Here is a 17,156-nt window from a genome sequence, read left to right as displayed (position 1 = left end):
AGCACAATGTTTGCTATTTCTGTTGCATCCTGTGAGAACTAACACCACTCTGACCTCAGGAATTTCTTTGGATCCAAGTGCCCGGGGTCCCTCTCTGTTCAGGTAGCTGCGGTAGGTGCTACCTTTCTTGGCCATGGAAGGAGTGTCGGGGGACTGTTAAAGGCAGAGAACAATGGTAAGCGCTTCTTCATTACAAATGTTCAGGAATAAAATCTCAAAATCAGTACTAAACATGTATTCAGCTCATTCATATTGTCTTGATTTGTTTTAATTCTGTTAAATTTTTCATATTTTTTATTATAGATACTATGACTTATTTAACCCCTATATTTTTATTTAGAAATAATGTTTTTAATGAACCAGATATATTATTAAAACATATCATTCAATTTTCTAGAGTGTCTTTTTAGTACTAGATTCATTATGATGTCATAATTGATTTGATATATCTTTTCATGTACATTATGATTATAAGAGAACTATATAGAAAATGAAACATTTTCGCGATTTTCCATAACCCATAAAAGTATTCCCAATACCAAAGAAGAGGTCATGCAAGAACATTTAATATTCCGTTTTTAAAGACTGTATGTATTGTGGATATATTTACATCCAAGTTTCCATAGAAGATGATATGGCTATTTCTTTTATCTAACATATTGATGTACATAAACAATATTAAGTAAATTTTTTTCACTTTTCCTGACCAATTTATTAATTTGTTAATAGAAAGATGTAAATATAAACAATAAAATGCTTTCTTTGAAGATTCATGCATGTTATGAATCATTGCAGAAAAAAAAAAATTCTGCAATGTCGCCACCTTCATATCACGCATTAATCAACAAAGAGAGCATTTCATTGTTTAAATATTTTGCTTGTCAAGAAGGTAAAAAATTTCAAGATTTGTAATTGGTTTCATTTAAATTTAATAAATATGAGTTTAAAAACACCACTCTTCACTATGTCTATCTTTAATTACGCCCCAGTGCACCTTATAAAACTAAACTAATGAATCATCATTGAAAGACACAACCCAATTTTCAGAAATCAATAGGCTCCTTTCATTTACTTGACCTTGACCTTAACAAAATGCTAGCCTCTCTGCTGCATTCCTCTGACTTACTACTTTGGTAGGACTTGCTTTTGCACTAGAAGTTTTTGACACTTCAGATGTGGGTGTGGCTGCTGCCTCGCTTGAGAACCCAGGAGACTTCTTGGGGGTGAACTTAACAGGAGAGGTCTTCTGTGGGACGGTCTTTTTAGGCGAGACTGTCTTTCCTTTCTTCGGGGAGTCTTTCTTCTCAGATATCTTTGTAAACTGACTCTATAAATCCAATTCTTACATTATTTTGTTATCCAAATTGCTGCTTTCAAATGTTTAAAGACTACGAAGGATGACACAATGTTCACTTTTGATATAGTTTACTGCATGTTTACAGGGAAATATTCACCCCCATTTTATTTTTTCGCCCCTTTCGCCCTAGTTGTCCGGGGGCAAATTTAAGACTGGGCAAATTCCTATTTTTCAAACTATATTTTTTATTCATAACTTTGTTTGGGCGAATTCAAGACGGGGTGAAACTCTTTGCAAGTAAAAAAGGGCGAAAATAACATGGGGCAAAAATAACCCTGTATACAGTATGTACATGCAGCCATGATACAGGTGATATATATACCTGTACCCTACACCAGCTAGTGCATACCTTGCTGGAGAGCGGTGTATCAGGAATTACATCAATTTCCTCACTGGATTGGACCTTGGCTGCTAATTTGCTTGCCAGACTTGGTTTGCCTGCCACAGAAAGGTGACAAATACGATTTGAATTTCATCTGTCAATTTGCAAACTCAGTGAATGTCCAGAGACTGAAAAATTCTTTCTTATACTTATTTTGGTTCAAGCTATTACTGCACCAGCAAAAGGTTTATACATGTACAGGTATAAACCTTTTGCAATATTTCCAATGAAATAGAACATTACACACATATTTTGAATTGAACCAATTTACAAGGATAATTCATGAATAATCAAACTCACTGTCTGATGAACCAGAAGATGCTTGCTTGACATCACTTTTCATCTGAAAAATTTTGTTTAGTACACTAGACTAAAATAAAAGAATGATTGCTCATAAGTACCATTTAAATATTATCATTCAGAAATCTAACATTAATTCAAACATTGATCTTAATCAATTTTTTAAAAACTGCAGGTAATAAAATGGATGTCAAATAATATTCTGATGGATTTTAACAAAGTTAAGCAGGTATGCAGCAAAGTCAAAAAACGAACATTTAAATTTAATACGTTAACCATAAAAAGAATCTTGATTAAAAATACAAATCACTTTTTTTTATATCTTTAAACTGATCTTCATGTAGGAAATAAAAAAATGATACAAGTAGATTACAAAATGTTTTGTCTGAAATTGATCCTGAGAGTTAATGCAAAATTTACCCGTACTTTTTTGGGTTTGCTCTCATCCGCCATGTCAAGTGTTTTCTGGAAGTCATCATCTTCATGCATCTCAACGTCGTACACAACAGGGGACGTGCTGGACTCTTCCTGAATTATAGTGCAATTTTCAAATTAACAAACTTCAATTATTTTAAACCAATTATCAAATCTCTGAATGAGAGCATTTTGTCCATTTGGCATTTAAAATTTATTATTCTAGCAGTCACATTTCTTAGTTAAACATATTACTTTGATATGGCAATGAACTAAATCATAAGAATTGGTAAACTAGATAATACCTACAAGTAATGAACAAGAGAGTTTGGCCCATACCTATTTTAGTGCAAACGCAAGTGCGAAGACATTGGCAAAAATAAATTCTAGCACAGCATGTACCTCTTTTTTTTTAACGTGATACATGTTCAAATCTTTTGTGTTGTTGATCAAGTATTCATAAATGACATAAAGGTACTCAATATTCATAAAAGTACAAGAGGCCCAGGGGCCAAATTGCTCAACTCAGCAAACTGATGAAAATATTTTAATGCTATCAAATGCAAAACATAGTTTCGGACAATTAAGTAGAGTAGATTTTTTTATTAAGATTTTTTTCGAATATCTCCACTAAACATCCAACTCCTTTGGTTGTTTTAGTTTTTGACAATGAGATATTTTCTCTTTATTAACTATGCAAAAATTCACCCCCCTCCATTGTATCATGATTTGAAAAAAAAATTGAATCTTCACTATCCGAGGATTCTTCTACACAAGTTTAAGGTTTTTGGCCTAATGGTTTTTGAGAAGATGTTAAAATGTTTTCCTTTATTCTTACATAAAAATTCAACCCTCCTTTGTAGCCCACTCAGCCTCTTGGGATCACGATGATTTTAACAAATCTGAATCTATATACACTATCTGAGGATGCTACCACAGAAGTTTTAGCGTTACTCAATTTGTATGTACACATCGCTGCAGTTATGAGACTGTATATACTTAAAAAAATCATGATTCAATGCTATAGTATAAATTAAAAACATACACGTGCATTGTCATCATGGATGACTCTCACATACCTGTTAACCCTCCCCCATTGCGCGGGAGACTCCAGCAAAATCTACATTTACAGAGAGCGAATCTCCCACACGGGAGACGAAAACCTCCCGCATACATATTTATCTCCTACTTACTCTCCCGCAAGCAAGGAAATTCGAATTCAGTTGCCATTTTGGTTCACAGCGTGGGTCATTAGAACGCTTGTCTTTCAAAGCATTTCAGAGTCTCTCTGGATTTTTCTATGGACATGACAAAAAGCCCTATTGTATACAAAACCGAAGGAATAACAACGACAATGGAACTACACTCATCGGTGAGTATATATCACTTGTATCTTATATAAATGCCTGTTTTTAACTATTCAATTGCATTTGAGCGATGTCTGGGCTGGGCAGCCAGGATACTTTGGAATTCAGGACCAACTATCCCTGAAGGGAAGAAAAAGAAATACTCATGTAAATTTCAGCATGAATAGAAGAAAGTCCATTCATGGATACAACCTAGTAGTGTTGCCACGGATATGTGTTTTTGTACTCTGTGTGGGACAAACTTTAGTGTTTCATCAGGGGGTTTGTATGATGTAAGACGACATTAAGAGTCAGCACTGCACAAAAAAGCAGTAAGTGGATGTAAAGGAACATCAAGTTCTGCCCAACAAAACTACCCGTACACTTGACAGTCACGTGATAAGATCAGAAGAATTATCTTGAAACTTGCTAAAAGATTTCCCCAGATCCTTGGTGATACATGCAGTTTGGATGAATTACAGAAGGAATTTCTGGACTATCAGCTAACACCAAAAGAAGAGCAACCACCACTTGGGAGCTGAAAATTCTGGAGCCAGATGGCCAAAGTTATGGAACCATTTAGTAGCAAATGCAGATTTGGACAACTGGCTAAATTAGCTTTAGCTTGTTGTGTGATCCCTGTCAGCAATGCTGATCCAGAGAGAATCTTTTCCATGCTGAAGCTGAAGAAAATTCAAACAGATATGAGATCAGACTTGAACAATGGCACCATATGTTTCTTAATTTGTTCTAAACAAAATCAAGATGTTTGTTGTTTTGAATACAAACCAAGTGATGAGATTCTAAGCTGTAGTTACATATCAGTATTTGGTTATTTGTTAAAACTACTATCACTGGTTTTCTAGCGTTGAAATGTCATTAAGCAAAATCTCCACTGGGGGCTCTCGTGCTTGTTCAACATTTTCAGACAAAGCTAATACAGACAGAAGGTGCTAATTAATGCTTTAATTAAGTAAAACATTTAAAAAGCGTTCCCAATTTATATAATTGTCAATGATAATGCTCTTTATATGACTCATATTAATTAAAATTTAAAAATCATCTGTTTATTTGTGCCAGTTAGTGTAAAATACATTGCATTATGATATTAGCAGGTGCCTTCAGGATCAAAACAACCTATCAAATTATGAAGACACACGTGGATGTGTTTATGCAATTGGAAAATCGTTGCGTCACTAATTCTAAAATGTCCGAGCATGTACACCAAACGAACATGCAAGATTAAGGTGTTATCTAAATATCTTGTTTACAAAATATTATGTAGAAATGACTGACCTTCGTGCGTTTAGCTGCCACTGTTCTATCAGATCGCTTTACCGAGTCGCCTCCTAAGAAATCAAATGGATTAATAGGAGTTTTTGCTTTCGTTTCAGACTTTCCTTCTTTCTCCTTAATCTGTTTTTTGGGACTAGGGGTTTTCAAAAATATATCCAGTGTTGACTTTTTAGGTTTTTCCTCATCTGTAATAAAAAGTCATAAACCTTAAGGTGGTATGGGACACCTGCTGATATTAACATGGATGAAAGAACATCATAATCAAAATACTTTCATTGTTTTAGAATTTTCAAATTTTATGATATTTGACCAAAATAAAAAATGTTTTAAAATTAGTTGGAAAGGTAAAATGATACAAGTCCCAGTAGGACTCGAACTCATGACTTAAAGATTAGTAGTTAATGCTCTAACTCAAACTCATGACTTAAAGCTTAGTAGTTAATGCTCTAACCCATTGTAATATGCTGTCAGATGACAATTCTAGTGTAGAAAACATTTATAAAATTATACTTAATTTTGGACAGATAAAATGTTCTGTGTTCGAAATTTATAATCTTGCAATTTGATACAAAACAGCTAGATCGCCAATTAAATACTCACGTAATATAAAGAATTTACAGTAAAATTAGGGAAAAAATGGCACCAAATGCATATTGTTGACAGCTTTAAGATTTAAGAAACTGATCAATCATTTGTAAAATAATACATACAATCAAACATGGGTTAATAGCTGTTATTTGAGAATCATCTATTTTGAGGATACATGTAATTTCCAAACTGAATGGGAACTGGTAATATTCACAACAGTTGAACAAAAACCCTCCATATATATATAACCCTAGCAGGGCCTGGGAAGGGGCCGCGCCACGCGCCATATGCGCATACCGCCGAATAATGGCGCAATGCACACATGGTGTGCTGCGCCAAGCGGCGCGCCACGCAATCATATCGTAAAATGCGCAAACGCATTATTTCATAGTTTGTGATTTTATCATAGTCGGCGTTTTCGGCAATCATCAATAGAATGATCGAAACGCCATTTGATCGTAGAGATGCCACCGGCAATGAAATCTAACATAAGATTTCACTTCCCCACGGACATAAAACATTGATATCTATGCAGTTCCCTGTGTTTATTAGGCAGCTTGCACAGATGCACTCACTTTGCCCTTCACAATGCAAGTTGTGAACGAGTGTATTTCCAGCAAAACTGTATTTTTAACCAAGCAGAGAAATTCTTTGGTACCCAAAATATCTGATTGGCTTCTTAGAGTTCGGTTAAACAAAGAAGAAAACCTTGATTATAGTGATGTTTTTCAAAAAAAGAGGAATTCTTTGAAAAAAGCATATTATCTCTGTCCAAAGACAAACATCCAAACACATTTTTATTTTGGATTTATTTACATAAATTTTATTGTCAAAGATGCATGTGATGACTGTATTATCGTAATCTGATAATATTTCCAGTTATGTATGACATTTAATTTAAAAAATGGCCCACCCCATTGTATTTTTTCTCGGCCCCATAAATTTCAAAATGGCCCCATCATTTTAGGAAGCATGGGGCCATTGGCCCAACCAGTTGTTTGTCCTTCCCAGGCACTGCCCTAGAACAATATCTTGGTTCTTTTAGATATATTTAAAGCAATTACAACTGCTTCTGCTTTTTAACCATTATTATTATTTAAGATGTCCCTCCACCATGAAAATATGTAGGGGTAAATGTAAAATGCAAAACAAGAAAAAAAACATTTAACGAAACATTATCTACCAAAACGAAATTTTATGAACTGGTGTCCCATTCAGAGGGAGTCAATGACTCTCATCCGCTTAGTATCATAGATGGTCAAGAAATGCGTAAAAAATTGTTATCTTTCATTGTGTTTCAGAAGAGACTCATTATAACTGACCCTTACTTCCGAACCATACACTATAAAATATATTGCAAATTATAATGGTTACATAGTTTTAATACTGATTTCATTTTGATTGATTTGATTCACTTTTTTTCTGTAGGTTTCGTTTTTGTTTGATTTCGATTTGTTTCATTGCATTTCAGTAGATTTTGCTTTGTTTAATTTTGGTTATATTTCATTTGCATTTTACAGGTACCAATTCAGGAGGGCTATACTGCTGAAGCTAAGGAAAGATTCAACGACAACTTAAATGCATATTACTTTTTATATTATTAATAAATACATGGAACTGACTGTGCAGAACACCATTAAAGATTCTTTTTCATCCCTCAAAAGTCACCTGTAAAACACTTAACGAAGATTTGAGTTTACTTATTTTACAAACCTGAATCATTCACGTGTGACTTTGACTTTTTCCCACTCTCCTTTCTGAGCCTTTTTTTCACTTCCTTTTCCTCTTCAGAATCCGAGTCTAGTTTTCTTTTTGATTTGCGTTTATGTTTAGAAATTGCTACGTCTTCTTCATCACTACTTACCTATACAAAGAAATATCTTATCAGTTTAGTTATTTAGTATTTGTTTAGAGGAAATTATCCCACTCAACGATTTCAAAACTAACAGAATTAAAAAAATTGCCCTGCATAATAAAATACTCCTATATATTACCATGACACTGACCTTAAAATACATTACACTATATTCTCTATAAATAAGGTTAATCTTGCAGTTACTGTGGAATCAATCAAGTTTTAAGGGGGCCAGTTTTTCCTGAATGGTTAGGATTTGCTTAGCTACAGATGTAATAAATACAAGAGGCCCATGGGCCACATCGCTCACCTGAGCAACAATAGGCATGATAAAATCAGCTTCATGGAGTCATAATACAAAATATCTGGACAATGTGGTATAATACATGTAGATCCTATATAAAAAAAAAAAAACATTTCCCCCTGGATATTCTTATGTTTATAATCAAGTCCCTTCCCAAACAGGATTATTTTATAGTCATATCACATTCAGCATTGCAGTTCTTAAAAAGACCCTAAGCAATTGTTTATATACAGGATATAAACCTACATCAAACTCTGAACCCCTTGTGAGGCCCAAAAATCGTCCCAGGGCCAAAGTTTAAACAATTTGAAATAATCATCAATACATAAAAATGCCTGCACATAATTAAATCCATATATAATTAAATAAAAACTGAATAATTAAAATGTTTTCCTTCGTACTTGTAACTGGATCCCAAATGTGGCCCCACCCTACTCCTAAAGATTTTTATTTCAACAAATTTGAATGTACACAATCTGAATTTGCTTTCATCTAAGTTCCTTTCTCTAAAGTTATAGCTTTTCTAGGCAAATGATTTTTTAGAAAAAGATTATAAGATCCTATCCCAAGGGATCATGATTTGAATAAACTTGAATTTTCACTACCAGACAATGCTTCCACACAAGTTTCAGCTTTCCTGGCTGATTGGTTTCTGAGAATAAGATTTTTAAAGATTTACTCTATATTCCTATGTAAAAATTTGACCCTTCCATTGTAGCCCCATCCTACCCCCAGAAGTCATGATTTTCACAACTCTTAATCAACACTACATGAGAGTGCTTCCACATAAGTTTCAGCTTTCCTGGCTAAATGGTGACTGAAAAGAAGATTTTTAAAGATTTACTCTATATATTCCTGAGTAAAAATTCGACCCCCCCCCCCCATTGTGATCCACCCTACCCCCGGGAGTAATGATTTTCACAACCTTGAAATTACACTACCTGAAGATGCATCCAAATAAGTTTTAGCTTTCCTGGCCCAATGGTTCTTGAGAAGATTATTGAAAATTTCTTGAAAATTTTCAGTAACTCCTAATTATCTCCCCATGTAAATGGGTGTTATTCTTAATTTTCACAACTTTAAATTCCCTTTGCCTAAAGATGCTTTGTGCCAAGTATGGTTGAAATTGGCCTCGTGGTTCTGGGTGATCAAAATAGTTCACTTGAGCTTTCAGCTCAGGTGAGCTATTAATATCATCAATTATCAACATCACGCAAATGCCCAACGGTACCAAAAAACTCCCAAGAAAATAGACCCCCCCCCCCTTAAAAAAAATTCTAATGACTAGTGTATGCAAACTGCAAAGAACCTAAACTGAAGATAGATTTTATTAACAAGCTTTACATACTTGATGACGCTTCCTCTTGCCATTTTTTCCAGAGACTTCTTCATCATCGCTGTCCTCTAACTGGGACTTCTTTGCTTTATTACTTTTACTCACTTCTTTCTTTGCACTTGGTGGCTTGTCTCTCTGAGAGGTTTTCTGAAACTCTGAGTCAGAGTCACTGTCTATCACATAAACTTTCTTTTTCTGTTTCTCATTGTCTTTTTTCGGCCCTGAATTTTTTTTCTGGGGAGTTGTTTTCTTCGAAGATTGGTTCTTGGGAGCTTTACTCTTTGAGCCATTTTCTCTACTTGATGAACTCTTTTTATTCAGTGCCTTTTCAGCTTGCCCTTCCTTTTCTTTTTTAGTGCTTGTTTCTTCTCCCTCATTTGACTTCTTGAAAGATTTCACACTGAAATAATTTCTTAGATCCTGCAAAAATGAATATTTGTAGGTAAAGTGTTGCTCTGTATATGATGCAGTTAAATCTCAATAACTCAAACTTCTATTGACCTTGATAATGATTAAACTGTATTCAGTTTCCTGAAAGTGACAGAATAGGGGATTATGTAAAGAATACTTCCTTGTATGCACCAATTAACTTAGTTTTTATGGCTTTGAGTTGGACAAATGTTGCCAATTTATGTAAAAGCACATCCAATGACTGAAAGGTTGACAATTGATTAGGCCTGAGAAAAAATTGTGTGTTTAGGGTAACACTGATGAAAAAATTAGGTTAGATAGATAGGGATTTTTTTTTTATTCTATATATATTTTTTTTTTTTTGCATGAGGGCACTAATACAAATATAAAATCCTAAGAATATTTCTTTGTGTCATATTTTTATTGATGGAAATAATAGTCAGCGCAGCAAGAGGTGGGCAATAATGACATGTATATATAAGAAAATCAGTGAAAAATAAAAGAGTTGAATCAACGGTACTATGGGCTAAAAAAATTTCTTCCAGCCCAGGGCACCGCCATATTGGCTGCCATTTTGTTTTTAAAAAGTTAGTTTGATCATTGATAGACTGACGCTTATCGATGTTTATTGCCCCTATTAAATTAAAAACTTTCCTATGGGGAGGGGGGAGACTTGTACAGTTTTCTTTTCCTATCAGAAACTCAACACGTTTTGAAGTTTAATAATTTAGATTTATTTAGTGACATTCATTCTTATATGAGCATACATAAACGATCCGCATACATTTATGATTATGAAACGTAGCTGAAGATCTAGCGATCTGTAGTCTGCTGTGATGGACAATTCTTGTTGCTTGTGGTATGTCAACCCATAGTAGTAGATATTAATATGAAACAATTTTCACATGATAAATGTGCGATATCTGTCAAAGGCTCTTCAAAATTTTGGCTAGTTCTATTATAAGTAATACAGGAAAATTTGTCCAAAAGTTGACTGCCTGTTTTGACGTAAATCGGATGACTTTTATCTCTTGCCCGCTTCAACTTTTAACTATGGGCAATCATCTAACCCTCCAATACTACAAAACATTTGTTTTTTGGTTTTGTACCTTTACTTGATTTAAATCCCAAAAAATATCAAGTTCTTGATTTGAATTGCATACAGTAGCGATTTCTTCAAGTTGCAAGATAAAATTACTGGAAATGTCTATTGTTAAGTCGTATATAAAATTGCTGCTTTAACTTTGTTTTATTTTACGATAATTTAAAAAATATTGAATCAATTGACTTGGAAATCAATAGGGTATGTCCTTTTACTATGCCATAGAAGTGTACAAAGTTTGATGAATATTCATTTAAGGGTTTTCTTGGAATTTTGCTAAAGAGTCTAGATTGAACCCACATACATACACACGCAAAGCAGCGATGCTATATCCCCCTCGCAACAAGTTGCGCGAGGGGATATAAAACTTAAAGTGAAAACCAGATAAGTTTCAATAGTGCTTTAATCAAGAAACACGACTAGTTCTACGTATGTCTTACCAATTAATCAGGTGGAAAATAAAAACAACATAAAGGAACTGATCTCTTAGATACTGAATAAAGTATTCCATTTTATTACCGGTAGTCAACATATGAATTAAATTGATAAACAATGAAAGAAGAAATAAATTTTTGTCCGAATTATGTAACTCTCTTTGGCTATTTCTCAAGACAAAACTTGTATGTTTTACGTACAAAACATGACATCATAATGTACACTGAGCAAGAGACATTTAGTTAAAATTTGGCTAAGGATTTAAGTAGGCTGATCCTCTATATCTTATTGTGTGCGTTTCAAATAAATTGTTGTACAAAATTCAAACTGCATTGTGTTAAATCTGCATTCAGTCCAAAGGTCACACCGTTTACATATTACGAAAATCACAATTAGATAAAAACAGACATCTAAAAATGGTAGGATCGGGGCGTCATAAACCATGTGTAAACACATAAACCGTGATAAACGATACATCAAATGATCAATACATGCATGCCCTAATCAATGCTGAAACAATTCCAAGAATCAGACACATGTCTCTGCAATAATAAAATAACTTTTGTTAACAATTTTAAATCAATTCTAATAGTATAACCATATAAAACAAGGGTTTCCAATTGCAAAGTTAAGAGGTAACGGTACCCCATCCTAGAGATTATTTCGTTCGAATTTTCTCGGTTGCACATTACATTCATTTAATGACGATCACGACAATTGGTTAAGTTGTCCATATATGTATTTGCTAACCTGAAAACCTTCAGGGAACTTACCATTGATTTAGAAACTGGTTGATCTACAGACACTGATAAAATAATTTACTGAATGTTTACCATGTTTACATTCATTTCATTAATTCATTTCGCGCCAACTACGAAACGGAAATTTCAATAGAATACTAAATCAGGAACCTAGACCGGGCGCTTCGATGGGTTCGGTGTTACATTCGTATATACAGTATTTGTACATTTCCATTTGGTAATGTACTAGTATTTTCCTTTCAAAAACGAAATTTCTCCATATATTTTTGGCTCTTTATAGGACTATGCTAGTAACTGAAAAAAACAACTATGAATATGATTACATGTTCAGAAAAACCTCCCGAAAATCGCTTAAAATTATCATCTAACTTTTTAACCTAACCAAACTTTATATACCCTTCTCTTATGCAAAGAACATAAGCGTTATATTTGTTATATAAGGAATCAATACGGCATAATAATCCCGATAATATCTGCATTATTTGTAGAAGCCGGATCTGGCCATGGTTTGGTCACAAAACACGATTGAGATCAATTTCTTGTAAGCCTGGTAAGTTCAGCTCTTGGTCCTATTTCCTGATGAGATGTGTGGCGATCTTGCGAAAATTGCTTATATATGCCAAAACAAATTAGCTTAATTAAGGATACAATTAATTGTACATGATGTTTTTGATGAGACAGAGGAAATGTACGATACTCCGTATTTTTTAAACAAACTGAATTAAAAAAAACACATCTTATAAAGTCTATTTGATTCTGTCATAAAATAATTTAAAAAAACAACACCCCGCTGCCTTTATACAATCTACAGGTTTTAAAATGAGATGTAGATAAAATGATGAGGCAGCGTCAGAGAAAATTGCTTGCTTCTGTCATTTTCGTCTAAAAAAAACCTCCGCACAAAAAATAGTTCCCCGAAAAAACTTGTTTGTTTCTTGAATTCAAATGAATTTTCTTTCTGAATGTTGTGTAATTATAAAATATTAATCTTTCTGTGATGATTAAATAAATAAATCATACATTTTAAATAAAATGATCATCTGCGCAATGAAATCAATACATATATGTCTAGGCAAACTGAATTATACTTATACAGTTCTTGATATTTAAAAAGTTTTTATTCCAAATAAAATGATAACTATTATAGAGTTTGTCTATTTTAAGTGCAAAAGGTCAGGAAAAAGTTTCTACAGCCTCGTAAATACATTTTTCCTAGTCCCTCTATTCAGTTTGACCATTGTGCATAATTAAAAACAATATTTCAAGATATATTTAGATCGTTTAATTAAGGTATACGCAGTAAATATTTTTGCCCTTTCAGTAAGTTTATAAGTTGTTTTAACTGTTCAAATTAAAATAAGTTTACTAGTAGTTTGACAAAAATTTCTAATAGGCATGTGACAAACAAGTATATTTAAATCGTCACTTCTCAAAGTTTTCTGAACATGAGGCCGAGATGTTGTGAGCGAGAACGTTAATACACAAGTACATGTATATCTATATACATTACGAGACGTTAACACACAAGTACATGTATATCCATATTATAAGAGATTCTAAATCACAATTGTCTTACAAGAATTGGTGATAAAAACATAAATCATGTTTCAAAAGAATGAACTGGGGCGTAAACATAGCAACATGTGGTTTGGTTTGAACGTATTTTATTGTATACATGTATATAAAATTATAATATACAGTGGGTTTGAACAAAAGTTCTGACAACTTACCAGGTTCTCACACTAATACAAATAATTCACATGCACTTGATTTGACTTAATCCACTTAGAGGACATGGGGCGGTTATAGCAGATTTCCATCTTCTTCTGCCTTTTGCAATCAGTTTCGCTTCTCCTCTTATGTCTGTACTCTATGCCAGTAGCTCCTGTCACAAAAAAATCTTACGATTGATTTATATCGTAAGTGAAAACTTAAGTTGTTGTTCATTTTCACAAAACATACAGGTGTTCTTTGGTTTTCCTCGCTTTCGCTGTCCCTGTAGATTCCACTCTAAAGCTTGCATTGCGATGTTACTTTGTGGTTTCCTTAGAGTGTGTCATAACCAGTTCCACTCCGTGTTTTGATTGTTGTTTCTACTGGTTGCTGTTTGGTGATTTTCCACAGGTCTGTGTTGGTGATTTTATCCCGCCATCTTATCACAGGACTAGGACTGATTTTGTGATGTTTCTCTTCAGGTTTCAGATCCATACAGGTGTACTGATTGGTGTTAAATAACCTGTATCTGTTGCTTTTTCTTAATGCCCTGCTTCTCCACACTGGTCTTAAAATGACAAAAGCTCGCTTCTCCTTCCTTTTTTTTGGCTTGATGTCTTCATCTGTGCCTCTAGATGTGCTGACAATACTTCCTAAGTAGGTGAAATCTTTGATATCCTCTACTTCAGTGTTGCTGATCTCGATGTTGTCAGTTTCTTTAGGGTTAATTCTCATTGTTTTCGTCTTCTTGGCATTGATGTAGAGATCAGTTTGCTTTGTTGTTGTTTCCAGGTTTGTAGTCTGGTGTTTGAGTCCTGGAGACGAAGAGAGAGAGAGAGAGAGAGAGAGAGAGAGAGAGAGAGAGAGAGAGAGAGAGAGAGTGCAGATATCGTTGGCGAAGTCAAGATCTTCTAGACGTGATGTCAGTGTCTATTGCATGTCGGTTGGGCTGCTGCATGCGGTTATGCTGACCCAGTCTATAATGCGGAGAAAAAGAAGGGGAGAAAGTAGGCACACTTGCCTCCCTCCTATTGTTACTTGGAATGGTTCAGACAGGGTTTCTTCACGGATGACTTGACATGTGATGAATCCGTCGTACAGTTTCTGAATGATGCTTATAAATTTGTGCGGGATTCCATAGTGTTTGAGGATTTCCCAACGTTGGTGTTCCACTGTCAAATGTCTGCCACTCAATGGTCTGTTCAATGAATATGATGATTCTTAATGTTGCTATCTGATCGACACACAAACGCTCTTGTCTGAATATAAGGGGGTAATTTCTCTCCACAGTTGTTACACAGCGAAGTTTCTTTTTTGGTAGCTTTACGAGGTGTCCTTTGTGCGTGCCAGTCTTCTTGTATACATTCCTCATTCCATATCCTGTTTAGGAGACGATGGAGATAGGATATTGAGAAGTTGTCCATGCACTTTAAGGTTTCTTGAGGTATGTTGTCGACTGCGCCAGATTTTTCATTTTTGGGATGTCTTTTGGCTGTTGCTGCTCATGCTATTGCAATACCTTCGACATTGATGTTTAGTGTTGGACCAGGTTCTAGATTTGGTGGGTTTGTTGGTGGAGATCGGTTAATTACCTTCTGAAAATGTTCTTTCCATCTTTCGAGTTGGTCTTCTAACTTGCTAAGAGTCAGGAGTTTGCTTGTCTACCTCCTAGTTGTCTTGTGATTTATAAATGGATTTGATGACACCATTTCCGCATGCGTTCTCTGCTTGTTGAGCTAGTTGTTTTACATTGTCTCTTTTATCTTGTTTTCATCTTCTGTGTACTTTTTATTTCACTTGTTGCATTTAGCATTCGTTTTTTGTCAGACGTCTCTCGCATATCGTTTCCTATGTCTTTTCTGAAATCCACTGTTTCCGATTGTGTTAAAGAAATCCCACTGTTTCTTCACATATTGTTTTGATGGCATCTATGTACTGTTTATTTATTCTTTTACATTTAGTTGTTGTAATACACTGAATCTGTTCTTAAGTGACAACTGAAATTCCTTCGCTATGTGGATCCCCGTATTGAATTTTTCCTCTTGGCTTCAGTTCTTTTCTGTACGCTAAGCTTTAATCTTATATCTGCAACCAGCAGGTGATGGTCTGAAGATATGTCTGCTCCTCATTTATTCTTACATCTTGTAGGGATGATCTCCATCTTCGAAGTTTTCTGTATCTGCAGTTGGTGACACCCATGTTGTTTTATGACAAGACTTATGCAGAAATAAAGTTCCTCTTATAGCCATACCGTCCACTGCACAAAAGTCAGCAATAAGTACACCATTTTCATTCATAGCTTAAATTTCATTGGGTCCTATTTCACTCTCTCTCTCTATCTCTGTCTCTCTCTCTCTCTCTCTCTCTCTCTGCCTGTTCTCCCTAACCCAACTTTAGCATTCAGGTCGCCTGTCACCACGTTTTGGCTCATTATTGACAACTGTCTATAGGAAGGAATAGAAATATTCCTTCTCATCCTCATCTGCCTTGTTTGTCTGAGCGTTTACATGGATGATGGTTGTTTTCTGGAACTTGGTCTGAAATCTTGCTGAGATAATCATTGATGACACAGGGTTTCATTCCAGTAAGCCGCTTGCTGCTTTCTAGGTAAGCATATATCCCACTTCCTTATCGTGATTATCATCTTTGTTGGAGTTACCTGAATAAACGATGGTGTGTCCAGATGATAAGATGGTCATTCCTCAGGTATTCCATCTAACTTCACTTAGTCATAGGATTTCTATGTTATATCTATCCATTTTCATAGCCAGTTGTTGACATTTTACGGTTTGGTGTAATGTCCTTAAATTCTACACTCCTATTCTGGTGGGATGCTTGGCTGAGAACAACTTTGTCCGCTGTCGCGTCATGTGTCTCCTCGTTTTGTGTGAATATGTGTATTTTCCTATTTCTCAAGTCGTAGACAAGTAATGTGGTATGCTTCTGTAGTCGTTTCTATTTTCGTATTTATCCGCTGGTGGGTGGTTTGCCTTCCAGCTTCACCATTGTCCAATTAACCGGTTTTAACCGTTTCCAGAATCTACGACGTAGAGAGGGGTTGGACTTTGGAGCCCTTAATTCACAATTACTATTAATCATGATATAAAGAACAAGAAAGGCAAGGACAAAACAGGAAAAACACAATATAATACTCATGTAAATATGCAAGAATTGGTCATACATTTCTGCATAGCAGTAATAATTTTAACATTAGTTACATAATCTAAGTTACCATTAACATAGTAAAACATGCGTGTCTGTAAAACCGAAATCGTGTATTCGAAAAACTTTTATACAAAGTGATTTGCTTCTTCTTTCTTTTCACATATGCAGACTGGAGAAACAATAGTATTTCTTCTGTGTAGATCATCATTTAATAAAACATCCCTGCCTTAATTTTGTTTGAATGATTTCATATACTCTATTGTCGGGGAGAAAATATTGAGGAACCATTGTATCACTGTTACTATTATACACGCGTTTTTGAAATTGACGACTGGATGTTATAAAATGTGTAAAAATTGGACCGCGAACTGCTTTCTAGAATGCAGTTCAC

The 17,156-nt window shown here is 34.6% G+C and overlaps 1 protein-coding gene across 2 annotated transcripts in view; it reads right to left on the bottom strand.

Moving 5' to 3' along the window:
- LOC105319440 (replication factor C subunit 1) overlaps positions 1–12,020 on the bottom strand; it is a 37,637-nt gene extending 25,617 nt beyond the window's left edge. The window contains exons 1-9 of one of the 2 annotated variants that reach the window (XM_034471247.2): positions 11,900–12,020; positions 9,191–9,598; positions 7,397–7,547; positions 5,096–5,280; positions 2,460–2,567; positions 2,040–2,082; positions 1,707–1,795; positions 1,127–1,327; positions 55–153 (exon numbers count right to left, since the gene is read on the bottom strand). In XM_034471247.2, the coding sequence (XP_034327138.2) occupies positions 55–153; positions 1,127–1,327; positions 1,707–1,795; positions 2,040–2,082; positions 2,460–2,567; positions 5,096–5,280; positions 7,397–7,547; positions 9,191–9,598; positions 11,900–11,902 (1,287 nt within the window). In that variant the 5' untranslated portion in view covers positions 11,903–12,020. The remainder of the gene's footprint in view (positions 1–54; positions 154–1,126; positions 1,328–1,706; positions 1,796–2,039; positions 2,083–2,459; positions 2,568–5,095; positions 5,281–7,396; positions 7,548–9,190; positions 9,599–11,899) is intronic. The other variant, XM_034471250.2, reaches the window with a different exon arrangement.
- Positions 12,021–17,156: the final 5,136 nt, after the last annotated feature.

This window comes from Magallana gigas, chromosome 5 (genome assembly GCF_963853765.1).
Source record: "Magallana gigas chromosome 5, xbMagGiga1.1, whole genome shotgun sequence".
Classification (NCBI taxonomy): Eukaryota; Metazoa; Mollusca; class Bivalvia; order Ostreida; family Ostreidae; genus Magallana; species Magallana gigas.
The sequence above is the reverse complement of the archived record's forward strand: the minus strand, read 5'-3'. Positions and strand labels throughout refer to the sequence as shown.